Below are 27,684 nucleotides of genomic sequence, written 5' to 3' on the forward strand. Positions count from 1 at the left end.
TTTAAAAAAAACACACCCAAGTTCAACTTTTGTTCTCTAAACTAATTTTATTTAAGAGAAATACAAAAGAACATTGACACCTGAAACAACTCTTTACTGACACAAGGTTGAGAAATAATAACCATGTTAACTCAAGCAAAAGACCAGAAAAATAAACTAAAATAATGCCAATGGCACATCAGTGACAGTGCAGTTCAACAGCAGCGTTGGAGAGAAGTTAGGATTTTAGTCTGCTGCTCACAGAAAGCTGGAGGGAGTTCAATGTTACAGTATGTGATTTTTAACTGGGAAGGCACAGTATGTTGAAAAACTGCACATGTAGTGTACAAACAGACCATTCAACACGTTAAATGACCCAACTGAGGCAAATATGGACAAATAAACATACAGGACTGAATTATTTGATTAGTTTACAGTCTGTAGTTTGGCACAGACACCAAGATCAACTCTAGATAAATACTAAAACACAATATAGTCCAAAAGTCTGGTTGTTTCCTGCATAATGGAGTGGGATCAGATTCAAACGTTGGCAACAAATTAAAGTTAAACAGCATTCAGAACACAACTTTCCTTATTCTGGACACAGAGGCAAACGGACACTAAAGAGCTGAAGCCATCCAGAGGCTGTCAGGTGTTGAATTACTCAGAAGCTGAAAGAAAACATGACAAGCAGACATTTTTTTCCTTTTTTTTAACCTTTAAGTAAAAACATGGTTAAAACAATGAAAACCTGACAGAAAAATAAATGGAAAGTGGTGCTAACCTGCACAAAACTCATAATCCACACATTGTTCTTGTAAACATGAGTGTGAAGGCAAAGCCTCTTAGTACCGTCGTCACTGGCAACAATAAAGATCAAAGGCTAAATAACACATAAATGTCAATGATAATCTAAAGTCTAACACTTTGCCGGTTGGATTGTGAGTAGAGTTTTGACAAAATGTTGAAGAGGAAAAAAAAACAACGATGTGAAGCTCCAGACAGCTGATGGATGGATGTTTGGAGAGAAGAAGAAGAGGAAGTGGTGGTGTGCAGATGAAGATCTTACGATCCGGGATACCTGGGCGTCTAGTGTGACTGCAGGGTGGTGGCAGGAGGGATTGGACGACCAGGTGTGTGTGTGTGTGTGTGTGTGTGTCTTGGGGGATTAAGATCACTGTGCTTCCCTTTGGCTGGAGCCCTTTCACTCATCTGATTTCATCTTCATCTGTGCCTGCATCTGAGCGATCATCTCCTGCATGCGTCTCAGCTACGGAGAGAAGAACATTACAAACGAAACGTCAGGGTTGGGTAAGAAGCTGAACTTTTATTTGTAAAGCACCAAGACGTAGGCGGATCTTCCCAACGCAAATACTCCAGTGGGAACTTCAGCTTTTTGGCAGAAGAAAAGGCATCGACTCACAAAAAAGAAGACAATCAGCAGAAATCAGCAAAAACTAAAACGTGTGAAGACTGCAGGTTGAGGTGACATTTTAAAGGCCTTTAAAATGAGAAGAACATATCTTAATAGTTTATTCAGTGGAAAACAATGAGTCTTAAGAAAAGTGATATTTTACTAAACAACATCTACAACATGAAATAGTAGGCAAAATGAAATATTATTCAGGTTTATGAGTCAGTCAAGCCTGCATTGTTATAAATATATATATAAAAAGATGTGTATAATGCGAATCACTTAAATGAAGAGTAAATCAAGGAGTTATTCAGCAGAGCAGGATGAAGATAGCATGAAATTCAGGTCAGACAATAGATGAACGATGGCTAAATGAATGTTAATGAAACTGACAAGTAGAGAATGATAACGATTTAAAGATGACGATTTAATACTTTCACACTTTTCCCTGATAAAAACAGTAAGTCTATGTATATCGCCATCTTGTGGCTGAGGAGGCAACTTCACAGAGGATTTTTTTTTTCTCCCAAACTGTGTTTAATGTGTTCTGGTAAACCAAATCCAGCTGTTTTTAGAAGTCCAGAAAGCTGACGTTTCACATGTTCCACATATTTCTGGCAATCAAAGCAGAGCACAGTCTAATCCCAATTCCTCCCGTTGAGTCTACTCCTCCATTCAGATGAACCGCGGCCACAAAGTCATCCAAATGCCTCTAAAGAAAAGGATCATCCTTCCCCATTTCGTAGAATGAAAACAACGGGGGTAGAACCAAGAGAAGGAATTGGGATTGAGCCATTGATATCAACTCAGATTTTATGAATGACTTTTATTCTAAGCTTCTTACTCTACGTCGTAACGACTTCACAGTGTGTCTTGAAAGGGTTGAATCTGGATGAAATGCTTTACACACAGTGAAACAGCTTTAGAACTGTAAGTTCATTAGGATCAGTTAAAATTAACCATTTTTTATTTAATAACAAAGTAAAGAAACTGACTAGGTGCCACTTTATAAGAAGTGTATATCACTTCAACTAAATTACTACGGTACTGTGTTGGCTGCTCGTCATCGTCGTCTGCCCCCCCCCCCACTGTTACAATGAGAGCATCCTCACATGTGGCACGTTGATGTGGTTCCGCTCAGCTGCCGATAGTAAAACTCTCCATAGTGTCATTGGAACATTACAGCTCTGCAATATCAATAAAGGCATTGAACTATATTCAAAACTGGTACCTGTGACCATGTAGTGTAATAGTGTCTCTATTAATGTTTCAATAACAATCGCAACTTTAACTTTCAATTGTACTTTGCCAGCGTAGTGGCACAAATATGACCTGCTTTGCATTAGCAGCTTTAAATCTGAATCCATTCCCTGTAGGCAGAACAGTTGAATCGGTTCAGCAGTCAAAGGTACAAAAGAGCACATCTCTTACTAGCAACCTTTCTAACAAATAAGAATTACTCATCAATTGCTCTCTGGGAAATTGTACAAGGGAGGAACAGCTGTTTTAGGATTTCATCCCAAGAAACCCAGACAGCATGTAGATAACTGACACCACTGTCCCTCAGTCTGTGTTTAGAGTTCCATGCTACTGAGGTCATTCCCACCATAAAACATCCATGCAGGAAGTGATGGCATATCCTGCCAGGGTACATTGTTTACAAACAGCTCTGATTGAACGCTGCCTCCTCTTTACGGTGCACTGCAGCAGTAACCCAAACAGGCCAATCAACAGCAATCAGGAAACAGGTTATAGCCTGATGACATGCAGGCTCCATGGCCCATAAGGTAAACAATACATGAAGAAAATAATGAATAAGCCGCTGTTTTTTCCTCTTTGAAAAGTACAATCATACTGAAGACTCGTTTCAGAACATAAACAAAGAGTTGTAACAATCACAGCAGCCAATAGTCCCAAAGTCCCAAAGATGGCAGGCGAGCCTGTATTTGTGTAAAACTATCCACTTTTATCAAAACAGTTAAGACCCATTATTATTCTTAAAGAGACCAGAACCTTGCTGGCAGCTGTGTGTTCTTACCTCCAACTCTTTCTGCAGCAGAATCTGGTCCTTATCCACCACATCCTCATCCACAGCTCTGTAAGGGGAGAAAAAACATTAAAGATTATCAACATCGGTTAAAACAAGGGAAGCTCCTCTAATGATGTTAAGCAGCATCTCACCTGCCCGCCCTTTTCAGCCTCTCAGAGCGGAAGTTCTCATAATGCAGATCCTGAGTTACTTCTTGGAGGTCTTGCATGTGGGTCCTGAAACAACCAGGCGTGCAATCAGATCCTCAGACACAAGAGGGCAGTAAAGCTCTAATTTACACTTTTTTTTTTCTTCTTTTTTTCTTTTTTTTTTTTAAAAGAGGCTTCTGCAACAAACTTAATGAAGCAGAAGTTCTGTCAAGGTTTTAAAAGACTTCTCCAGGAAATCCTTTTACTTAAGAGGTTTAATTACCAAGGAGACTCACACAAGCATGGTGCGTAGTTTAAGGAAGTCATTGTGCTCGGGATTCTCAACCTCTACTACGCCCCAGGGGTAAAGACGACCTCGGATCTTCTTCCCCTTCACCTCAATCAACTGGTTGGAGCCAATCACAGCGAAGGGGATGCTCGCCTGGAAAAGGAAGCTAAGAGTTAGCGTAGGAAAGAGAGTAAGAAGAAGAGATGTGGAAAACCATGTGAACAATAAAAGATATCAGAAAGGAGGGGAGGCAAGGATGGATGACAAACAGATGGTGTCCATCACTAAGCCAGCAGAGGGAAAAGTCTGGTGTGACTACTGTTCCAGCAGACATCAACTGTGCGTCCTCCGGTCACCTTCAGAACTCTGGTCTGCTCTTTGAACTCCTCATCCTCATCAGAATCAGCATCAGGTAGCTGATAAATTTTGATCCCATGCTCAGCAATCTCATCCAGAACCTAAGGGGTTAAAGCCAGAGAAACACATCATGAGGAGGTGGAGTTGTAACCTCAACAGTCTATCATCATGGAGAAAAGCCCATTCTTGAACCCAGCTGATGTGCCGTGACAGATATACAGTATAGACTCTATATACCAGTGAACTATCCCTGCTGTCAATGCTAATAGGAACTTGTTTCTGTCCAATTCTACTCAAATAAAAATGATTCAGTTAGTAGGTTTGCTGTTGATACTTCCTCAGGTGCACTGCGGACACTCTGAGTGTTTTTAGTATTAGTTTACATCAATCCAACTCAAACTTTTTCATTCATTCATTTAAACTAAAACTACAAACGTGAGGCTGAGGCAGCAGCAAAGCACATAGTCTCACAACTATTCAAAAAAGATATTTATAAAATGGGTGGGTTGACAGAAAACTGTGTTTACATTGTACGGATTAAATGACAGCTTCTGCTCTGACCCACAACCAGAAAGTATGAAAGCTCTCGGTAGTAATAGGAGGGTGTGAGTGAGTGACTGTTGTTGCAGCAACACGTTTAATTAAAGTCCCGTCGTGAAGGAAAAGGGGACGAGATTAAAGGAGTAGACAGGTGAAAAAATAGCAGTCTGTGTGCGCACTGAAGTTCTGAAAGAATCAGAAACAATGTTTTCACCCTCCTTTTCTTTCCCTTCTCTGACCGGTGAAGAAACAAGTTCAAACAAAGGCGCTTTCTTCTCTGCTACCTCTGGGACAGATGTCAGTATTTATTATTCCTAACATCAAAGCTGCATTTTTCTTTTGTTTTCTCAAGTGCAGAATTTATAACATGCACAATGTGGTCTCATGTAACGAAGCCAAAAAAAGTCATGCGTTGTTTTTGGGGGACTTTCATGTACTGTGGTGTATAATGGGACAGCAATACGTAAGCCAGGAGTCTAGGAAGTGAGCACAGGTTTTCCTACGGAGCGCAGCTCCTGTTTGAGTCCGTGTTATGGCTGTCGTCTGTTTTCTCAGTGAGCTCTGTACACATGTGTGTGTGAGATAGTGTGTGTGGGGTGAGCTGGGCATTGTTGTGGGGCAGATCTAAAAACAAACAGGCTTTGCAGGACTTGGAGGAGAGCGTGACACCGGACCAGAGACTTCTTTTCCCTCGTGTGCTCAAACACACACGGTGTACAGAAGCCTCCAGTGTGGAGGCTGGATAAACAGAACTGGTGGGGCAGCGCATGAAGAATTTTGGGAAAGTGTACACTCAGTGGGAAAATAAACAAATGTCAAACAATCACAGGAAAAAATGAGAAAAGCAACAAATCCAGTCACACACAAGCAGATAAGATGGAGACACATTCAGATGAGATATGTAATAAAACAAAACCTCGATGAGAAACTAAAAAAGCAACCAGCTACATTTCCAAGTGATGAGGACAGAATAAAATATTTAATGGAAGCCAAGCTCCCATTAAATATTTCTCACTTTATCAGGTCATTTAAAAAACAAGTCTGCCGTCTGCCATCTTCAGTTTTCAGACCCCACTAATCCTAAATGGCTGTTTACCTGAATTATTCTGTTCCGTAACATGTGCTTAGTACAGCCTGGCACCTATAATCAAGACCTCTCAGGGATCATGAGATGTCAAAATCATTGCCTGCTGCAAATCCATGTTGTCTACTCCTGATTTACTCTACACAATGTAGGCCTTAATTCCTAATGTTACACCAGACTCTCCCCAACTGTGCTGTATATTTTAGTTGGCAAAGGGAGATTGGCAGCAGGAGCAATTTCGATTTTATGACCATCCTGTTGCGCTATAATACACCGCTCACCCCCACACCCATCTATGCTGTTATGGTTGGCTGTAGAGGTCCACTGCATGCTGTCAGAGTGATGGATAAACAGCACCCCACAAGACTCTGCCTCAGTACTAATTAGAAGATTACATAAAAAATGATCGTTTCGTGTGTCTGGCTCACAGATCAGAATGTGAAGTACTGTTCGTGGAGTTCATTCTTTATCAGCCTCCACCCTCACACTTGAATTGTGAGGGTGGAGCTGGTCAGTTAGAAAATGGGTCAGAAATGAGATAAATGGCAGATGAATCATAACAAAACATATACTTCCAAAGAAAAGTCAGGCTTACTCAGTTCTAGGAATAGCAGTAATAGTGTTAATTACACTGTAGTGGTCAAGCGTGGTCCAAATATAGAACACCTGCAGGCCTTTACATAGAAATAACTACGCTGGCTGATGCGTTGGAAGACGTGACTAAGCAATATTTTTTTTTGTGACTACACAGCAGGTTGTACCAAAACCTCCAATCATAAAGAAACAACGTGCAAACCCATCATTACAGGGATTAACAATTTCACCACGTCAACCTGCCAAGTGAACAATATTTTCACCGCTGGTTTCATCTCACAAGAAAACCCACAAAAACATGAATGACTAAAACACCTGCTTCAGGATTTCTTGTTATTCAATGACAAACAGCACTGGAGGTTAACAATAACGTCTCAAAGAAACACGCAATGAAACGCTTTAAACACACATTCACAATGAGCTTTTTTCTAATGTCACTCTTGAGGATAGAAGTGAGCCTTCTCCGGGCTGGCATGGTGTTTACATCATCAAACAAAAACTGTAACAGAGAACAATACTTGGAAGTGGAAACATGTACCAGAGCATTCCTAGAAAAATCAACAATGAGGACAAAAAGATTCAATGAAACAAAATAAAACTTTATAAGGGCATCTGGACATTAATCAACCCTAACTGGAACCTAACAGTTGGGTACTTAGAGGGACCAGAGTGGCACAACATTGAAGTAACATTTACATAACCTTACAGCTCCCTGCCAGCATTGGCAGTCTGACCACGGGGATGAAGTGACCATTAAGTAGTGTATCTAACCAGCTTTCAGTTGCTTTTAAAGCTTAATTTATTCAGGGAAAACACTTAATCCCCTTCAAATACTCCTTCCTAATTTCCTTCAAATAGCTATTATTCATTTTATTCCTCTCTGAACATTAGTTTGTTCCATCTCTTCATTAAATCTGTATGACGATTATACTGGGATTGGAGTGAACAGTGTTGTGAAGCACAGAAAAACTCTGTAAGGATGGACCAACTGGTGGGACACTTGTTCTGACGTTAATGGACTGGGGCCCTGTTTTTCCAAGGCTGAAGAATTTATTAAAAGAAAATCCCGGTCATGGAGATTGTTCTGCGCTCTTAATCAGATTCCAGTAGGGGCAAACAGCTGCTTACTTTGTACCCATAAATCCATGCATTTTACTTTTATTCAAAATCTTTGCACTTCTGAAGAAAGAGAGAGGTCAGCTAGAAGCATTAAGTAACAAAAACTTACAACTGAAGCCCCTTTCAGACATGCATCCCTTTCCATTAATCCGAGGTTTTCTGTAAAATACTGCAACAACAATCTAACTCAGAGCATATATGCATCACTTTCTTGCTCTGGTATATGATCAGCTGCTTGTGTTTAATGAATAATTATCTACTCTGTGCTTACTTTTCCATTTCGGGGTCTTAGCTTCAATAATTAGATGCAGTGCCTTGCCACAGAAAACTGTGATTAAGAGCTGCACCTGAAGCTTCGGGGGGGACGAGGCGTCCTCAGATGAAGTAAAAGATCATGCTTTTCTCAAGCTGATAACAACTGTGCCGTTTACAGTGTAATTATGCCATGACAATTATATTAATGACTTTTCAACATGCATAGACATGTAATAAGGTTCATCTTTTCCACTGCTGCTAGGTTTTACACAGCCACAACGTTGGCCCACTGATGGCCAGGCTTTCTGAGGGCAGTTTCTCTTTGAACATCATTTTCAGTGCAGTCCTCCTTCCAGGCCATTTTCAGAGGAATGCTTTTTTCCCCCCAGTTGTTGACCAACTTAACACTGACCTGGGAATCGTCCAGGCACAAAGAAGGCACATATAAATCATAGAATGAGCCAGTGTTGGGTCTATATTATGGACAACTTAGCAAAGGACCAGTTTTAAATGGTTCTTTTAGGTACTTTGTTACAAGCAGCCTGTTCCAAAGACAACTAATGTGTTCCCATTTCTTTAGTCTCATCTACAAAATACACGAAACATAACACAGTTTGACAAACTTCAAATCGTATTTTTTCCACTAAGAAGGCGATACCCAAGGTGCATCTCATATGTCAGCCTGATGTGTTGTGTGTCATTTAAAATATGAAGAAGCATAAGTGGAGGACAAAGAAGAAGTGGCAAGACTAAAAAACTATCTACAGCAAATCGGCACGATCACAAAATGACTTCCTGAAAAAAACAATCCAGCAAAGAGCTCAGAGATGCATCTGAAGTATCCCGCCTGCAGGGAGCTGGACAGGGGTGAGGGAGCCCCAACAATACCTGATCTCAGGGGGCTGGAGGGATTTAGGCCTCATACCAGCCTCCTGCACAAACACACACTTTTACATACACATATCGGTAGCCGACTGCGGCCTCATTTGTGAACTAGTATAATCTGGCGTCAGGATGAAGAAAAGAGCTTGTGTGTTACGAATGTGGAGCTTTGTAGCTCCAGGAACTCAGTGAGTCAAATTTAAGAACAACTTGGCCATAGTGGTCCAAAATGTGCACGCATCTTTAGCCACGGTCTGAACCAAAAGAGTTGGACTTGCTATTGATGGAAAGCACGGAGGAAGTCTTAGAACCGCGGCTCCATGAAGGCATCATATGAGCAACAATCCACATGGATCTAATCCACACCCTCTCACACTTCTATTGTTTGAGCTACATATTAGTACAGTTAAGACCACCCACCTCTCCTCTGATCAAAGAGCGTGGAGAGAAACAATCGAGTCATTCATGTAATCTTGTATTTAAGCGAGATTTAGAGGGGGACAGTGTGAGTTTAGGATTTCAACCACAAATCAGGTTTTGTGATTCGGTCTGACGGTCTCAACATCAAACACAACAGCAAAAGTGACACAGTATCAGAAGTCAGGTTGCGCTTTCTTCTTAGAACAAAGGATTGTGAGTTATAGACTTATTCGCTCCATGAGGGAAAGCAGATATTTATTGTTTCAAAATCAGTAGCGATGTGGAGCATGCCCTGGTACAATGACTGCAGGAGGGCAGAAAAATAAATATATCCGCGTGTTTGAACACTGGCAGGAAAAGGGCCAAACACAAGACCAGGGACACACACACACACACACACACTAACACAAGAGCAACCAAGAATGAAGTCATCGCCCGTCAACCTTTACTCAGGAGGCTCCAGTCAACTGTGCACAATGAAAGAATACTTTAAATGGAAGAGATTTTCAGACTCATCACGTCCATATTATCATTAAGTCTTTTTTTATACAGCAGCCTGAGGTTTTTTGCTAGAGTTCTGACAGTTTTATTGATACCTTAAAAATCTTGGTGGATTATCCCTAAGCAGTGATAATGTGTCAAAGTTGAGAGTAAGTTTAAACAGCAGGAGTATACTAGAGCAGCTGGAGGCTATGACAACAAGTCAGACAATGAGGGGAAAATAGTAAAAGTAAGATGATAAATGTGACTGCTGAGGAGCTAGAAAAGAGGGATGGTCTTTTCTGGATAAGAGACAGCAGAGATGAACAGGTAAGGGCTGTTACAAGAGGCTGGCAGAGAGAGGAAAAGAGATGGAAAATATAAGAGCAGTCTTTAGTCTTAACCCAGAGGAAGAACTGATATCACACATTTGGTTGGCTTCCGCTAACTTTTCCTCCTGATTAAAAGAGTCCTGAATGTCTTCCAGATTTACCTGTGGGGAAGAGAGCTATATCATGAACTTTAAAATGTCCATATGCTGTTGTTACTGCTAGACCTTTTCAAAAAGCAGAGCACAAGTCCCTCCCTCTACAAGGTCATTCTTGGCTAAGATGCATTTAATCAAAGTATAAACACTAGAACATACATGAAACCAGCTTGAGGCCCAGTGGGTAATCCATTAGTACATGCACTATGTTCAGTGTCTGAACAAATTTATGAAACCTGAGATTAGTTGTCTACTGTTGTAAGCCTTTTGCATTCTAAAAGAAATTTCCCATAATAAACATTGACAAACTTGAAATGGTCAAAACCTTAAACAGAGACACAAAACAAGCTGGCACCTTCAACTGTTTTCTTCAACCAGAATTCCAGTCCAAACCGGCTGAGCACCATCTTCTATGTTCAAACAGAAAACAGCCTGTAAAGCATTTTGAGACTAAAGCCCCACACAGGATATGACTGTAAGGTCCCAGACTGAGAGGATCAGCCACTCAATATACCCTCCTCAGGGCAACTTATGAGTCAGAGACCACAGCAGCCCTGGTGAAGGAAATTGGCATTAGAGCAAATGAAAAAAAAAAAGGAGGACACAAAGGTAGACGGACAAAGAATGAGACCGTTGAGCAAGGCACTGCCAGGAGAGGAAGGCCTGAGCGAGCAGCAAGCAGAACTAAGGGGATGAGAGGTAAACGACAGGAGGTTTGCTCACTGTGTCCTTAGAGCCTGAGCTGTGTACGGCAGCAGGTTGTCTTGTCAGTGGAACAGTCTTAAAACATTGCAGGAAACTTATATTGTTCTATACAAGCTGTTTCCCCCTAATAATAACAAAAAGAACTGGACCAGCATTGAGGAAAGAAGGGAGGGAGGGGGCAAATGTAGACAAATGGCACCAAACGGTGAGAAAGTGCCCAGCAGAAAACAAACTAATAAATTGTGAGGGCGAAACAGTCGGGCTTATCAATCATCCTCCCGCACTCAGGTTTCTGGCAGGTTCTTGGCTGCTGGTGCTCCTCAAAGGAAAGCCTGGTGCCCCACTTAAATACAGGGGACTGTACAGCAACATTTAGGCACGTATACCCAAGAGCCACTTCAACTAATCTGATCAAACGAGCAAATACTAAAGCCAGTTCCCCCGAGACACTTAATAGAGATTAACAATGTTGTGAAGCTTCACGTCGACAAAGACTGTTTCCATGTATGCAAGGAAGTGTGTTATTGTGCCAAATTAATAAAGTCAGGACATTAAGTAACTCATTTTTGCCATGATAAATGCTCAGATCCACTGAGTCTACCAGACACCAGATTCTTACATGTACAGGCATAACTTAAATGTAAATCAATATACTGCTGTGAGAGCAGCATGAGAGCTACAGAAAACAGGTGCTCTACCTGTGTTAAGTAGCCTACTGTTCATCAGTGGAGGACAACTTATTTAGTGGTCTTGTTTTCTTCTAAACCCATTTAATGAATATCTTTGTGTTCAGTTTCCGCTACGATATGCGTCATACTATTTCCAGACACACATCCACAGATATACATTCCTTACCTTTGGCCTTCATCATAAACACGTCTACGTGTAAAACGTTTCCAAAGACTTACACAAGGATACAGGTGAACTGATCACGGCCAAATGTTCTTCCATTAGGAATTTAACATGCATCTTTGTCTCTTTGCTTAAGAATACGTCAAGTTTGTTGTCCAAAGAGTGAAATATTACTGGTAAAAGTCTGCACAGAAAGCATCACTGCAGCATAGCAATTTATACAAACAGAGATAAAGATTAAAGTTTATGCTCAAACTGAACGAGAGATAGTGGGAATTACATGCCCTCCTTAGAGACACACATAGAAGACAGCTTAATTAAGCCTCTGCATTTCCTGACAATAATGGCTTTTCCAGGAACTTACTAACATTAGATTGGGCTGAGATAAATTCCAAATAGGATTTAGTGTAAAACAAAATAAAAAAGATTTGTCTGCAATTATAGAAAATAGATTTAGGTGAAAAAAAAAAGAAATAATCCTTATTAGATTTCATTGTGTTTGCAAGTGTGTGTGTACGTGCATGGCTGAATTTCTTGCTAACCTCACCAGCTAATTGCTGCTTAGTGTACAATGGGAAATGTCTGTTAAGGGAACACTTAGTGGAGCATGTGAACAAATTGTTGGACAGATAGTGTTGTGGACAGTTAAGCTGAAAAGAGGCCAGATCAAAATGATGTAGGTACAATATTTACACTGCTCTACTTTCTGTTTTTCCAGAGCTGTGCTGCCACTGACTACACGTTTCCAGTAAACGACAACAAAAAAACAAAAACTTAAGCAAAGGTTATGCTTGACCTCTGTTTTAAATGCTGCTGGCGGGATCAGACAGCCACCACGCTTGGGGATTTTTTTTTTTGTAGTTTAAGGTGGGACTCTTAGTGGCAGGAAACACGGTTTTGTTCATGTTAAGTGCCAAAGGAACACTTTGAAAGTTTGAGGAAGGTCACAGCATAAAATAACACTACAAGAAGGTCCCTTTAGGACAACGCCGAGGAGGGATTTCTTCATTGGCAATGGAACAACTGGCACTGTACATGAAAAGTAGAATTACCACATGCACATATTCTGATACAGTGACAAATTATAATTATGTCTTCGAAGTACAGGAAGAAAAGTGGGTGTTCTGAATGGCCAAGTAGAAAGGCCTTTTGTGTTGCCAAGACGTTGCATCAGAGATTTGAAGCAACTGGACTGTAGAAGCTCAGAACAAAACAGCCTGGCTGCTAGGGAGAACAGAGCAGACCTGGACTCTTGTCAGCCAACAAGCCCGACGCCTGCCAGACCACCGGCTCCGAAAGCTGACTGAGAGACAGGTGGGAGGTCTAGGCATGAAGGGAAGGGGGGGGACAGGACAACTTCCTATTAGGAAAGCTTGAAGTGGCCTAAGATGAAAGTTGTTTGTGGCTAAAACCTCATACAATGGCCATGTTCCCGCAGTAGGGCTTTCAGTCAGTGGTCATTTCATTGTCTATTAACCTAACAAATACCTTCTCAGGTCATTGTTTTGTTTGTTAAATGTGAGAGAATGGTGAAAGAATGCCTGACACCACTTCTCAGAGTCTGGGATCTGACCTATTCAATGTAGAATGACATATTTAATGATGACAGAGAAAACACACCAAACTTCCACATCTAAGAAGCTTTATATCAATGTTTAGCATTCACATGTCCAACTACTAGAATAAGAACATTTTATTGGTAAATTAGAATATGAAAAATGAAGAGAGAAAATGAAGAATATGTGCAGGGAATATCAATGCTGCTCAATCTTGAGATCCCAAATATCTAAAACGATGACTCAGACTTTGAAGTAAAAAAAAAAAAACAACACTTTTTTAACGGTTTTCCTTAAACCTTTAATAGAATTTAACTAAGATGCTGGGAGTGCGTCTGGATGTGGGCACAGGGTTGTCTAGTAGGGAGTGAGACCCAGACCAGCAAGCACCTGTTGGCTGAGAAGTCCATGTTGTGTGGACAGCAACGGATCCCTGCAGGCTGCAGCGTCCACCAGCGGAGGCACAGAAAAGCATCGAAAGGCTAGCTACCAGAGTGCGAGGCTAAGCCCATTTAAGTCCAGCTCCCATCGGAAAGGGAGTACGAGCAATGGGTCAACTTTGATTACCCACTCCTCCTCTGACTTTTAGACATCACATGAGGCGCCGAAAAGGCACGCAAGTCCCAGCTTGAAAAGACATATGTGAAAGAGGCTACAGAAGCAGGAAATCCTACTAACATAACTTTACATGTGAGAGGTTATCAGCTAAGCACACTCCCATGAGGTGTGTGTGATTTTAGGTGCTACTCTCTTCTTTCCCCTTTGGACAGCAGGAAGCTGAGGAGCATGCGCTCAGGCGGACTCTTGGGTCACCTCCAACAGGAAGCATCGGGGTGGGTTAAGACGTGATGAGATGTGCTTCATCTATAGCATATAAAACTTTCGCGCGTCCCTCCTACTGTTTCCTCTCTTATGCTGCCACACCCTACCCTTTTGAACAACCTGGTAGTGTCATCAAAAACACAACAAGAAAACCACACCACTGCAATCAAAAAGAGAACTATACGCACGCTTTCTCATACAAACACACAGGTGCCAGACAAACCAGGTTGTCAGTAAGCATGGATACAAGATTGTGCCATTATGATGCTATTAGCATTATGGATCAACCACGCCTGTGCTGTTAAAATAAAACCAATGCACAGAAAATCTAGAAAAGCAAATAACGTGTTTGAAAAATCCATCTTCATGTATCATGAATGTCAAATATAGGGAAAGATTATCATATGTACTGAATTTAGAGAAGAGTGGACACCTGTGGATCAAAACTACGTGTTAGTTTATCAAACCCACCCTTCTCTTCAGACGATCCCTCTCCTTCAGTGTCAGCGTGTCAGCCTTTGCAATGACAGGGACTATGTTGACTTTGCTGTGGATGGCCTTCATAAACTCCACATCCAGAGGCTTCAAACTTGAGAAAAAAAAGAGAACAGAGGACAGTTGGGACAGAAAAAGATAAAGAGAATAGCAAACACACAAAAAAAAGATAGTTCAGATAGAAAAAACAAAGAATTGTGAGAATTTTGCAACTTAAAATTACAGGAAACTATGGGTCTGCATAATAAAAAAGACTGAAGCACGACATATAAAAATGTTGTTGACCAGAAATATGACTGCTTCTCATTGTTAATACTTGTATAAAACCATGTTTTACCCATGTCCAAATGGAGAAATGAAATAAAAGCAGCAGTGCACTCTGTTGTCCACTATGTGCCTTCTGTTCAGCCCACTTTCATCGTGGAGGTATCGCTCAAACTGATTGTCAATGTACTGGATGATGGTCTTGAAGCTGAAAAACAAACATAAAAAGAGTAAGTGTAATATTCTCAGCACACAAGGAATCACTTGAAACGATTCTGGAAACCTTAAGTAAGAGTATAAAGGTATCTAGACACAGGAAGTACAAACAGCAGAGGTAAAACGTAAGGAATTAGGGATGAAACATGAGAAAGAGTAGAGATGCAGGATGAGGGAGATTGGCAGACACATCTCAAGTTGTTATCACTTTCCACTACATATAAACACACCAGTCCTGGCTGTTGATGGCATCGCCATATCCAGGGGTGTCGACCACGGTGAGACGAAGCTTCACCCCTCTCTCCTCAATTTCTACAGTGGATGCCTCAATTTGTACCGTCCTCTCAATCTTTTCTGTGGATTCAAAGAATGAGAAACATTCAACACAGGTAGATTCATAACAATAATACCAACAAGTTCAAAGTACAAACAAGTTCCTCCCCACACAAGATGACTTGAAGCATAAGCCGCTGAGATCCCACAATGACAGGCTTCAAGGAGGAAGCTGCACCCTAAAACCAAATCATGAGCTGTGTCATATAAAAGGGATATTTATTTTCTGTCTACGTGAACTGACTGGGGAGGGCGTGGATAATTGTTTTCAAGCCAGAAGAAGTCTTAATCTAAGTCCAGTCATAAGAAAAGCAGCACCATATTTGGAGGCTGCAGCATTCCCAACATTCCTCTTAAAGTAAAGCTCTGCTGGAGACATTGCAAAAGACTTTTCTTCATTATTACGGTGCGCACGTCTGTATGTACATATGCATGTGTATAAAAGAGTGTACCTGCGGCACCAGGGATGTAGCGTTCAGGGTAGAGGTCAGTGAGAAACAGGCTGTTTATGAGTGTTGATTTGCCCAAACCGGATTCCCCTGACGCACAAAAGCAAAAGAAAATAAGTATGCAGTCTTAAAACAATGCATTTAGGCTTTGTAAAATGACAAGTTATGCTTACCCACCTACAACCATTAGGGTGAATTCAAACCCCTTTTTCACTGACTTTCGGTGCACTTGGTTTGGGAGGTTTGCAAACCCTACATAACCCGCTGCATCTGGGAACTGTAGGTCAAAGAGGGCAAACAGATCTTTCAAGGTTTAGATAAGAAAGAGTTACAAACCGGCCATTAAAATATATAATGCATTACATATGAGGGGATAATAGGATTATTTCACACATTTCACCACTTAATCCTTTCATTCAATAAATAAATCGTTTAAATTTTTTTATTTGCAGGTGCAGGCATTCAAGTACATAAGTGAGTGAGATTGCTGATGATGCATATCATCGAGAAATTCCAACAGGCAATAAAGTCCAGCCATGAAATTTATACAGGATATCCTCCCTGGATGCTTGTGCAAGGATGTGAGCATGAGATTACAAGTGCCATGACTTTATTCACCACACACCTCCTCTTTATACTGCTACTTTGTCAGAATTTGTTGTAAAACCTCCAACGTGGTGACTATCTTCCTGTTACTCACCTTCGCCTTTTCTCCAGACTGCGACATTGCTACTCTTTACGGCACGTCTGAAAAGCCTGCAAGTGGGAAGAGACGAAAGATTTAGTTGAGCAGGTGCAATGGAAAAAAAAAAAAATAATAAATCGTACTGTCTTTGACGAATGACTTTCATGTTGAGATAAGGTAGCATCACAAAAATGACTCAGTTATCCTTCCATCATGCATCATGCAACAGATTTCTATTGCAGAATATCTATGTTGTAAATCTGCACACTCTACTAAAGACAAGCCGATGGATGCACCATTCTTAACACCACTCCCAAAATGCCATTAAACCGTTCCAGTCTCGTGTACGCCGTGCTTCTGTCCTACTCTGTGGCCCATAACAGACAACAGAGCAACGGAATCGCTTAATATATTAGCAACACGATGACTGAGCAGGAAGAACTGGCTCCAGTTTCTCATCGATACACAAGCCCTTGACAGCCGGAGTGTGATAAGCATTAGAAAGGGGGAAGCTATGACACACTGCCAAATGGAGATAAACAGTGATTACAAAATGATAGCCGAGGAAAGAGGTGGCGTGGGAACCGGATTTCATCATTCTCTGTTGGCAAATGACAAACACGTCTTTTTTGGACAACTGGGGAAACTTTTAGCTGTGTTAGATGTATTAGATGGTAGCTGGGGTCGAGCCTCTGTATCAATAAGAAAGTGGGCAGAGATCCCTCATTCTGACAGGGTGGTTTCATCGAGTGCAAAAGGGAGAACAATGGGTGTTTATCCCTTTGGTTCCTGAAGATTTTCCTATACAGAGCAGCTCGGCTGAGTGAGCAATGAGAACACGTGTCTAACCCCTTGATTATATCTAAAACCAAACACATGCAGGACAGCAATGGGACACACCAATCTTTCAGGGTGGACAAGGGCAAGGTAAAGACAAGGGTGGAACCTAATCAAAGCAAATGCAGAACATCTGAGGCCTTGTCGGGAAATGAAGAGATGTTAATAAATAATCACCAACATTCTCTGAGCATTAGTGCAATGGAAACAAAAACTGAATAAAAAGTTCATCGGTGCTAATTTAGCTGAGCTGAAAAAGTTACATTCTTTTAAGATTAATCTTTAGTGCACTATGGACATCTTTACTAAATATCATGACAAATCTATTTAAAAGTTCAAAAAGTGCTGAGATTACTTGAAGCTCTGGAGCAAAGTGGTGGACTGACCCACTGACTGATTCACCGCCTTGGGTTGATGAAGCTCAATAACTGGTTTCAGGCCTAAAAACACACCAGCTACAATATTTAATGTGTTTTCATTCTTAATGGACTTCTCGGCTAATGCAGTTGCCCACACAAGTGTACTCATGTGCAACAAACACATACCCAAAGTGTTATTCCTCCTCAGACTCTGTGGGAACCAAAATTAGTCCAGCAGCAGATTAATTAAACTGTTCCAATAACGCAGTTGAAATCTCACAAAGACAACACTACAGGACAGACAGGCGGGAGGCACACTTCAATAATGCTCTCTTAATAATGGCCATTTAATCAGCAGACTGCTGAGCTGCTTCCACACACACAAACATAGCCATCAATAGACCAGATTTAGGCGGGATTAAACAGTTTGGACCAAAGGGGGGGGGGTGCCATTTAAAAAAAAGCTAAAGTTCTTGGCATGTGATGCCAGTTTAGAGTTGATTTATTAGCTGAAGCCATGCAGGGGCAGTAATATTAGAACTATTTAACTTCCTGTCAGGAAGTGTCAGGGGTCCATACACCAGCTCCGCTTGGATTAAGTACTTTCTACACTTATTAGAAACACAGATACAATAATTTCACAACATGGAATCTTGAAGAGATTGCTGGCATAACAACAAAGCTGGTAAAAGATCACAGAGAGAGCCTTCAAAGCCACTGAACATAATGAAGCAATGTCTGACTCATGTAAGTAGCCTTTGGGGGTCAAAGATAGCGGTTTTGGGCAACAGTGCAGAAATAAAGACACGATACAGGCTCTAAGCTGTGGTTTGGGAATAATATGTTTGGGGGGTGGCGACCGATTCTTTTCTGTACAATCATTGTTACACACTCCCTTCCACCATATGAACATGTGGGGTTTTTTTGTGCTAAAGGACAGAGACAAAAGACTATTGGATAACCTTAAATATTCATTGGCCTGACAGCATTATTATTGTTATTTTCCAAATTTCTATACAGCAACAATATTGTTGTCGTTGATTCTTTTGGTCAAGATGGATAACAAAAATCTGATAGTATGACAACCCCTGCATTGGTCTGACATTGAGCCAGAACATTATAACCAGCAACAGCCAAACAGCTGCTGTGTAATCTCGAGGGATAATTCCTTGCTTTGGACCTGAGCACCTCAGGAAGGCGATACGGAGTCTAGATAGCTTCTAGTACAACTGCGAGAAAGCTTGGGGTAACTTTTGACTCACATACGGGTTCAGACAGAAGACATCCTCTCAACCTTTAGGATTAGGCTCAAGACTTTCCTTTTTGATAAAGCTTACAGTTGGGGATGGCTCAGGTGACCCTGAAGCATCCCTTAGTTATGCTGCTTTGGGCCAAGACTGCACCGAGATCATCTCATCACTCTGCTCTCTTTATTCACTATGTACGCATGTCATTTTGATTACATTTGGAATAAATTCATCTTTAGTTTTCAAGTGCCTTGGGATAGCATTTGTTAGGATTTGGCGCTATATAAATAAAACTTAATTGAAGTGAATCAAGTTAAAAGTACCTGATTTTACTGACAAACAAATGGTAAAAACACAAATTAGCCTTGCATGGCCATTCAGCTAACTGTATATTATACATGTATACTGACCAGCCGGCTGGCCTAATCGTTGGCATATGTATCCCATCATGTTCCCATTGGTTTGTTTACAGGCTGAGATTGAGAATCTTTCAGCTCAGAGGACAAAAAAGGAAAGAATAGATTACCCTGTGGACCATTATGAAAGACAGTAGGTTGTATCAGTCTGTTGTTAAGCCATATTTATTTTATTCTGAGCTCAGAAGTATTAGTATTTAAATCAAACATATGGAACGACAACATGCCCCTGGAAACTGGTGGCGTTTGAGAATGTTGAGGCAGATAAAAACGAGAGGAACTCAAACAAATTCATTTGCAGACTTTGATCAGCTTTGTTGTCTGAAAGATGGTGTTTCACATCCACCAAATACAGCCATGGGAAGGTCACACGAGGCTACACGCTTCAAACCACCCAATTTCTTACATGAAATTAAACATTTAGCAAAAATGGCCAAATAGTGTCTGGCCAAATCATTTGCTGACCATCTGTTAAGATAACCAAAAGAAAAACAAGTTGATTTACTTGCTGAAACAGTTGACATTTATGACCTTTGTACTCAACGCTGGACCGAATCCATACCGTCTCATTCATATGACTGACATGGGTGGGAAAAGATGGTGGTAAAGAGCACAGGTTAACAAATACTGGCATTTTCCTTTATTTTCTCAAACCTAAGAGGTGATCGAGGACAGCTGGACCAGGACGGTCACACTTTTCTCTTCACTTTTTTGTGATAAAGCACACATAAAAAAAATAAAAGACACATGAACATTGGGCATTTAACCAACATTGTGAGGGGAAATAAATTTGGCTAAAATGAAACATTCAGCTACACTATTAGTAAGCAAATGGTGAATGCTTCAACATCTCTAAATATCTATGTACACATATGTTAAAAATCTTGGCAGTAGGTAGAGATTCCAATTGTTCATGTATCAAAGGTGTCCAAGCAGAATTTTGACGAGAAAATGACATGCATCGTCAAAGATTTCATCAAAAAGATTCAACCATAGCAAATTATTTGATTTAAACTAAAAAACTGTGTTGCAGCCATCACCGTCAGTCATCACAGTCTAATTAGTAAAGACCAAAATGTACCAACTAAGCCCCACTATGACCACTTTCCTTATTATTAAAGCTAAACCGGTGCTTGTCAGGATAAAGCTGAGTCATCTTAAAGCGTTTGCTTTTTTTTTTTTTAAACTTCCTCTTTTTATCCAGTTTTCATACACACTGATGTATAAAAGGTATTCTTGCTCTGCAATATCATCATTCAAAGCTTTGACACAATAGTCCAGGCCCACTTTGTCTGTCCGTTTGCCTGACAGCGCGAAACGACAGGAAACATTGGCTTGCAGTTTATAGTGTCGAACATGTGTCACCCGGCGCTCGTGTGCTGGACAGCGATTGTGAGGTAAGGTCACAGGAAGGGGAAAGGTCAGAGAGCGGTGAAGGAGCTGGATCAGAGACCTGAAACGTCTTCCGATACAAAGAGATGTTGTTCTTCTGGTATCACACTGATCTCTGTCCTGCTGGGTAAAAAGCTAAATTGTTTTGTATAGTAAGGGCCAGCTGCCAGCCAGAGATTACAGCTCGCAAATTCTGCCATCGTGTAATCGTCACCACTCAGCAAGGGCGGAAGTGAAATATGCATGTTTTCACTGAGCCAAAAACACAAGCAAAGATGGATGATAATTCTTCAATAGTGGCGCTTCGCCACATCTTAGACACATAATGAGAAATATGTTATCGTTTCCCATCGTTATTGTAAAGTTGTCCGAAAGCAAAATGTATTTTTTTGTGCAAATCTGCAGTAATATCAGATGGTCGAGGAATAATCAGACATATGAAAGCAGTGTCAGATTTCAGAGGTTACATAAATGGGCTTTACAGCAAGGACATTTGTGGGAGTCAATGCCAGGGGATAGCATGTCGAAACAAATCTTACATAGCACCGATTCAGGAAATATGTTGGCCTACTTACAATAGGTGTAGAGTTGCTCTACAGATGCCAAGAAAGAGCTGGGACAATGGGCCAATAAATGAGTTCAAAGCACTCAGAAATGTGTCCGGCCATAATTAGTGTTCTGAAAAGCTGTAGAAAAATAAGTGTGGACCAGTACAAGGGTGTCAAACAATGAGGGAGAACATTAAACAATGCTTCAGTCACTGGTCAGGGAGTTTGAAACGTGTGTGAGGGCCTCTGCAGACTGTAACAGTTGATGTCCACCACACCCAGTCTGTCAGACACTCACTCAGTTTCTGGGACTGTGACACTGCTGTTTATACTTAAACAGCTTAGTGGACAAAAGCAGCTATCTCGAGAATATTCCGCTTTAAAAACGTGTTTTATAAACCACTTATGGGTCTAAAAAACAACGCTGAAGCTGAGTTGACGTTACATGCCAAACTTTAGCATGCAACAGTTGTTACCGCGGCTGGTGTCATGTTGCCAGCTCGGCTTCAGCACTTTCCAGCGTATCCTCCTCCCCGAGCTCCGACCGAACTCAGCCATTTACAATAAAAGAGCGCTAAATAGTCGAGCATTCTTACCTGTGCGCAACTTTGAGAAACAGTTAATCAACCGGAGTCTGTTGCCTGTCGTTTCTGTCCCAGCCCAGGAAGAGGAACCCGGAAACCGTTTCCCCGAGTCCGCCCTCGTCCCAGAAGGTTTTTGTTACCAACTGCCGTCGTGTGGCGTCACTGACGCCATTGTGGCTCAAAACGTTGGACACTTGGAAAATAGAATAATACACCGATAGGAGCCAATATGGCTGCTACAGTACAACAGTCCCTTTCACCGTCTAGTATGCAACAGGTCTGGCTATTGGGAATATAAGATATTTTGCTGTTGGCTGCTATGTTTTTTAAAACTATCCGTAGCACTCCGATGACCATAACATATCTCCATTGTATGCCACTGTATGTGCTTGGGACAACAGGACAGCGCTTTATTTATTTTTTAAATAACAGTTTATTTCTACAGCACCAATCAATAACGATAACCTACGTTAACGGAGTCTTTACATTTTAGTGTTATCTTAAATATGTTTAAAAAGTCTTTAAAGTTCAAATGGAGGCTGTCAGGGATGTCCAAAAGAAGGCTAAATCCATAGGAAATCAATAGGATATGTGAATTTCAGATGAAATATTGGGTCCGTATACACACTCAAAAGCACAGTTCATTTGGTCTGTGTTATTTTTCGAATGCAGACACATTTGATTGTTTCTGAAAGGTCAGTAGCTCACAGATCCCACATAGTTCTTTAATGTTGTTGGTACCTACTTTACCATCTATGATCCTACCAGAAGTAAAAATGAAACAGCCCATTAGACAATATATACAGCTATATAGGACATGAACATGACAAATAGATATAATCAAAATAAATATCTAGTTTATTAAGCATAAGAACAACTAATATAAATTTCCCATATTTAATCTTAAGTATAAATGTATTGTTTTTCGTTATCAAAAACCAAAAAAAGAATATCAAAAATATTATCTATAATAGGCTTTCATGGGTCTTTCTGGCTGTCCTAAGACGAAAAGAGGTAATAAAGAATACATTAATTTGACCCCAATTTTAAAGCAGATTTACAGTCACATATAACACATCTTTATCCGTAAGTTAGGCCTGAAAGACCTAAAAACATAAGCTGCCATGTCTGAAAAATCTGTAGTCTAACAAGTGTCCTAACAAGTGTCCTGATTCTCTTAACCAGTGTCTCTCTGATGCTCCATAACCTTAAAACACCCCTAACTCCCCCTTCCTGCAACAGCCCTTCACCCCCTCTATTCATTGTAAATAACTGTTCAAACTCACAATGCGCTCTGGACCGCTTTATTCAGTCGCGCAACTTCCCTGCATTTTCATTGGCCCCTTGAGGATGCAGGGACAGCGGATTGGAGGAAAGTTTCTCCTGGAGTCCACACACCCCCACCTCACAGATATCCATGCTCCGGTGCCACTGTGAATCCAGTTGTTTTCACATCCCCGCACTAACAAAGAGACTTTGGCTCCTATCGTACACCTCCAAGTAAATGTGGGGAGAGATGAGCAACTAACGACTGGAGGTACTCCACAGCAAGGTGCGAAACAGCAGGCTCAGACACCGGAGAGATAGTTGGTGATTTTGAGGAACTTCAGACAGACTAAACTGAACGTAAAGAGCGAAAATGGTGTCGGCTGGACTGGAGCTCTTGGGACTTTCGATGTGCGTAATTGGCTCGTTCCTGGTAATGGTGGCGTGCGGGCTCCCAATGTGGAAGGTGACGGCTTTCATCGAAGCCAACATCGTGGTGGCTCAGACGATCTGGGACGGTTTGTGGATGTCGTGTGTGGTGCAGAGCACGGGCCAGATGCAGTGCAAGGTGCACGACTCAGTCCTCGCGCTCAGTCACGATCTGCAGGCGGCCAGAGCGCTCACCATCATCTCCTCCGTGATGGGTGTGGTGGGTCTCATGGTTGTGATTGCTGGGGCGCAGTGCACCAACTGTATCCGCACTGAGTATGTTAAAGCTCGGGTGGTGAATGCCGGCGGGATAATCTACATCATCAGTGGCCTGTTTGTGCTGGTGCCGCTTTGCTGGATGGCCAACAACATCATATCGGACTTCTACAATCCGCAGGTGCCCTCATCCAAGAAAATGGAGATCGGCGCTGCGCTCTACATCGGCTGGGCGGCCACAGCGCTGCTGCTGATCGGAGGATCGCTGCTGTGCTGCTCCTGTCCCTCCAGCGGGAATTCGGGATACTCGGTAAGATATGCGCCGACCAAGAGGACCACGCAGAACGGGGACTATGACAAGAGGAATTATGTGTAGTTACGTGTCTTACAGCAGGCAATGCGTAAAAGTGACCTGCGGCTTTTGAAAACAAAGAAAAAAACTTTTTTTTCTACGGACGTTGTTTTTGCACCTGCAACTTTTGTATTCGTTTGTTTGTTTGATTGATTTTTAGAAATCTAAACCTTGATCAGTGGAAGCACCTCTGCTGCTTTTACACTGGTCCTTCAGTGTGCTCGGGCTAAATATTCACACATCCTTTTTGCGTCTACAGGAGATTAAAAAAAAAATAAAGACTATCAGCCACAAGAAGTAGCTCGCGACAAAAAGGAGTATATTTGTTAGGTACCTGCTTTTGTAAATCTTCGAAATTATTAGTATTTGGAATTGCTTGTTGATGTGTAACTACAATGTTTTATTTTAAGGGAGTCTTGGCACCGAAAATTACGGCTGTTTTTTTTTTGTTTGTTTGTTTTTTTGGTTTGTTGCATTGTCAGCACAAAGTTGTACAGTAAGTGAGAAAGGCTGCGCACTCCCAAACATTCAAAGACACATTTCCGAGGGGAACAACGAACAACTTCACAACAATGTCCAATGACAATAAAGACCGGAGAAGAAAAGCGCATACGCTTTAAAACCCTAATTAATCCCGGACAGGCTTGTTGTAGCTCAGAAGTTGATGAGGAAGGCTATCTGAGGTTTGCTGTCTCCCTCTGGATCTCATTGCAGAGAGCCTTGAATTTGTAGGTTACCACATGTAGTCCGTTATTCGGCCGCACTGAGCACCTGGAAAGTTTTTTGCATTATTGTCCGTGCAGGAAGTACCTTGTCTTTTCACAAATTCCTGGAATAAAAATGTGTTTTCTGTTGCTATGTTGACGTTTGATGTAATGTTTCAGTACTCATGTATACGAAGATGCAATACTGCTTCATTTGATTAAGATTAAACTGAATATATTGTCTCAAATCTTTAGTAAAGTGTGTTCTTAAAATAAAACAGAGGCAGGACTTCTCTCTTGGGCTGTGCGTAAATCATGCCGTTCCCACCATGAATCCATAAACCAACCCCCACGGCGGGAGAAAGTATTTTGGTTATCCATAGAAATCCAGATGACAATGCCCATTCAGCAAGAGTGGGGCTCCGCTGTTCAACTCACAATACCCCCCACCCCCACCCACCCCGCGCGCGCTCACACACACACTCCCGTTTCAGACCCCTCCCCTCATCCGCAGTCACTGAAAGGCGTTAAAATGAAAGCTGTGGTGAAGCTGCTGGAATCGTCCTCCTACAAGTCATTCCATTCATTCATTAGTCTTCAACCTTATCTCCCTCCAACAGGATAAGATAGATAGTCTCCACAAGAAATAATTTCACATCCTCAGTTTACCCAATGGGCATCACAGTTGCTCAGACGCTGTGGATGGTATGCACTACAGAAATGTGTAAAGTTACAGGACCGTTTAACTTGTGGCAACAGCTGAGAAACACCAGATATTTCAGTCTATGAGTAACAGCACCCTGATTTAAAACTGTGACTGGATTACAAGAGCTTATCCATACTTGTTTTTTGAGTCTGCTGACTCAAAAACCTTAGTAGGTCATATGGCCTCTTAAATGTTGAAAATAGGAATTCTGCATACAGTCAGGAGATTCTGCAGACTTCAAGGGGGGAATTCACTTAATAATATAAGAGACTAAGTGAACACATTTGCTACAATTATTTCCATGTAGTTTTCATCAAGACAAGGCAGTTTCATTTATTAAATATCATACACAGGGGAACATGCAAGAGCACCAGTTAAAAGGAAAACACAAAACAAAGTTGGAGCAATAGAACTACTTGGTAGATGGAGGTCAGAGAAGTTATAAGAACTTTTATCAAGTTGGATCTGAAGACAACAACAAAAAAAATCCCAAACATTTCCAAGGTCTTTTAAAAGCATAATACAATTGATAGCTGTGAAAGTGTTCTGAATATTCATTCTTTAATATTTCTAAAGATATGAATAAATTTGCAATTGACTGACAAAAAATTATTATTTTTGAAAAACTGCTAAAATATGCAAACTTCAGAGGAATCAGTTCTCCTTTATATATTTTTAGTTTGTATAACAAGAATAAACAAATCAATTTTCAGTGTAAAAGCAAAAAGAATAACTGGCTACTTTGGGGACCTGTCATGGACTGGCGACCTGTCCCAGTGTGACCTTTAGCCTGATGGCAGCTGGGATAGGCTGCAACCACCCCCCCACCCCCGACACCCTGAACTGGATTAAGCAAGTATAGAAAATGGTTGTATGGATGTTTATTGTATCCCTCCTGTGAATGACATTTTCAATTCGTCTGTATGAGCACAGAAAGAAGATCGGTGAAGGTAAGAGTTGGCTACAGAACATTAGGTCTGGGTGGGTTTCTCCATACAAAGGCAGTCCCTGCAGGATGCAGTGTGATCTGCCTCTGTGAGATGTTTTTGTCGGATTGTTAGTTCCACTCCTCTTGTCACCACACGGAGAGTGACGAAGCGGTGTGTGTGTGTGTGTGTGTGTGAGAGTAACGTGTTGAGCGCATGTATGTGTTAGTGTTGAAAGGGGTAAAGGGTGGGGGCATCTTTAAAAAAGCCCTCATTCCAATGAGAAGAGAGGCAAATAGGGCCAGCGACGTCATTCAATGGGCACTCGCCATGGTAACCAGGCAGAACCTGCAGTTGCCTGGCTACGGGAGCCTATAATGTGGTGGTATGGATGAGCCTAATAAAAGGGCTGGCTGGCAGACATTCCAACATACACAGAGCCTATGCACAACAGTCTGTTGGGTAAAGGAGGGATTTTCTGAGAGCTCATAATGGTCACTGCAAACAGCTGTGACAGCAAAACACATTTCCTCTTTTGTGTTTTATTTTAAAAGCAAATGTTACATGCTACCATAAGTGTTGATACATAACCAGAAGTAATGATATTTTAAGGAGGTGCTTCTCAGAGCTGACTCACAGAGCATGACTAAAATGAACAAACTTGATGGCTGAGGTCAGGTTGTGCATCATTGGTGGGACTTGCATTTGACACAGATGAGCTGGGAAGTTGCTTCATGACATGAACTCTGAACTCTGAGGCAGGTCTTGAATCAGACTGAAAGTCATTTCCCTGCTCAAGTGAGGGGTGATCTCATCGGAGCAGAAACCTCCACATTCAACAGGGGTCGCAGCCATTGACCCAGCACTCCTCACTCTAACAAATAACTGGTCACAGAGCCAGTTTAAAGAAGGTGTGCACATTTAGGGCCTTAATTATACATAAAATGTATACCACAAAGCAACAAAAGCCGTGTAAATGATTCCTGGAACAAATTAGACCTCAATCGATGTCGTCATTGGTTGACTCAGACTTACACCAGAGCCAGCAGGTGCATACAGTCTGCAGACTTCCCAGCTGGATGGAGCATGCTCACAGATAGGGAAGCCAAGAGTCAGCAGGTGGTTAACTGTGGAAGACAAATGCGGCTTTGTGTCGAGAGTTAAAGACCCCCTGAGTCGTTTGTTTGAGAAACAAAAAGAGAGCTCGCGTAGTTAGAGATCAGAAAGAAAAGAAAAAAAAACCACAT

At 41.4% G+C, this 27,684-nt stretch overlaps 2 protein-coding genes across 2 annotated transcripts; one reads left to right on the plus strand and one right to left on the minus strand.

Annotated features, from left to right (window-relative positions):
* Positions 1-27: 27 nt before the first annotated feature.
* On the minus strand, positions 28-21,959 carry LOC140309654 (septin-2). Its single transcript, XM_072387595.1, has 12 exons — positions 21,851-21,959; positions 16,471-16,526; positions 15,948-16,047; positions 15,774-15,860; positions 15,219-15,342; positions 14,846-14,980; positions 14,485-14,602; positions 4,217-4,318; positions 3,868-4,013; positions 3,575-3,658; positions 3,432-3,489; positions 28-1,249 (listed from the first exon to the last, which is right to left on the minus strand). The coding sequence occupies exons 2-12, from the start codon at positions 16,495-16,497 to the stop codon at positions 1,184-1,186; spliced, it is 1,047 nt and encodes a 348-aa protein (XP_072243696.1). The 5' UTR covers positions 16,498-16,526; positions 21,851-21,959; the 3' UTR covers positions 28-1,183.
* A 1,300-nt stretch (positions 21,960-23,259) lies between these two features.
* Positions 23,260-25,053, plus strand: cldn5a (claudin 5a). Its single transcript, XM_072387602.1, has one exon. It carries the CDS (start codon positions 23,478-23,480, stop codon positions 24,123-24,125), a length of 648 nt encoding a protein of 215 aa, XP_072243703.1. The 5' UTR covers positions 23,260-23,477; the 3' UTR covers positions 24,126-25,053.
* Positions 25,054-27,684: the final 2,631 nt, after the last annotated feature.

The sequence above is a fragment of the Leuresthes tenuis genome, unplaced genomic scaffold, assembly GCF_036924035.1.
Source record: "Leuresthes tenuis unplaced genomic scaffold, fLeuTen1.0.hap1 SCAF_6, whole genome shotgun sequence".
NCBI classification, from domain to species: Eukaryota; Metazoa; Chordata; class Actinopteri; order Atheriniformes; family Atherinopsidae; genus Leuresthes; species Leuresthes tenuis.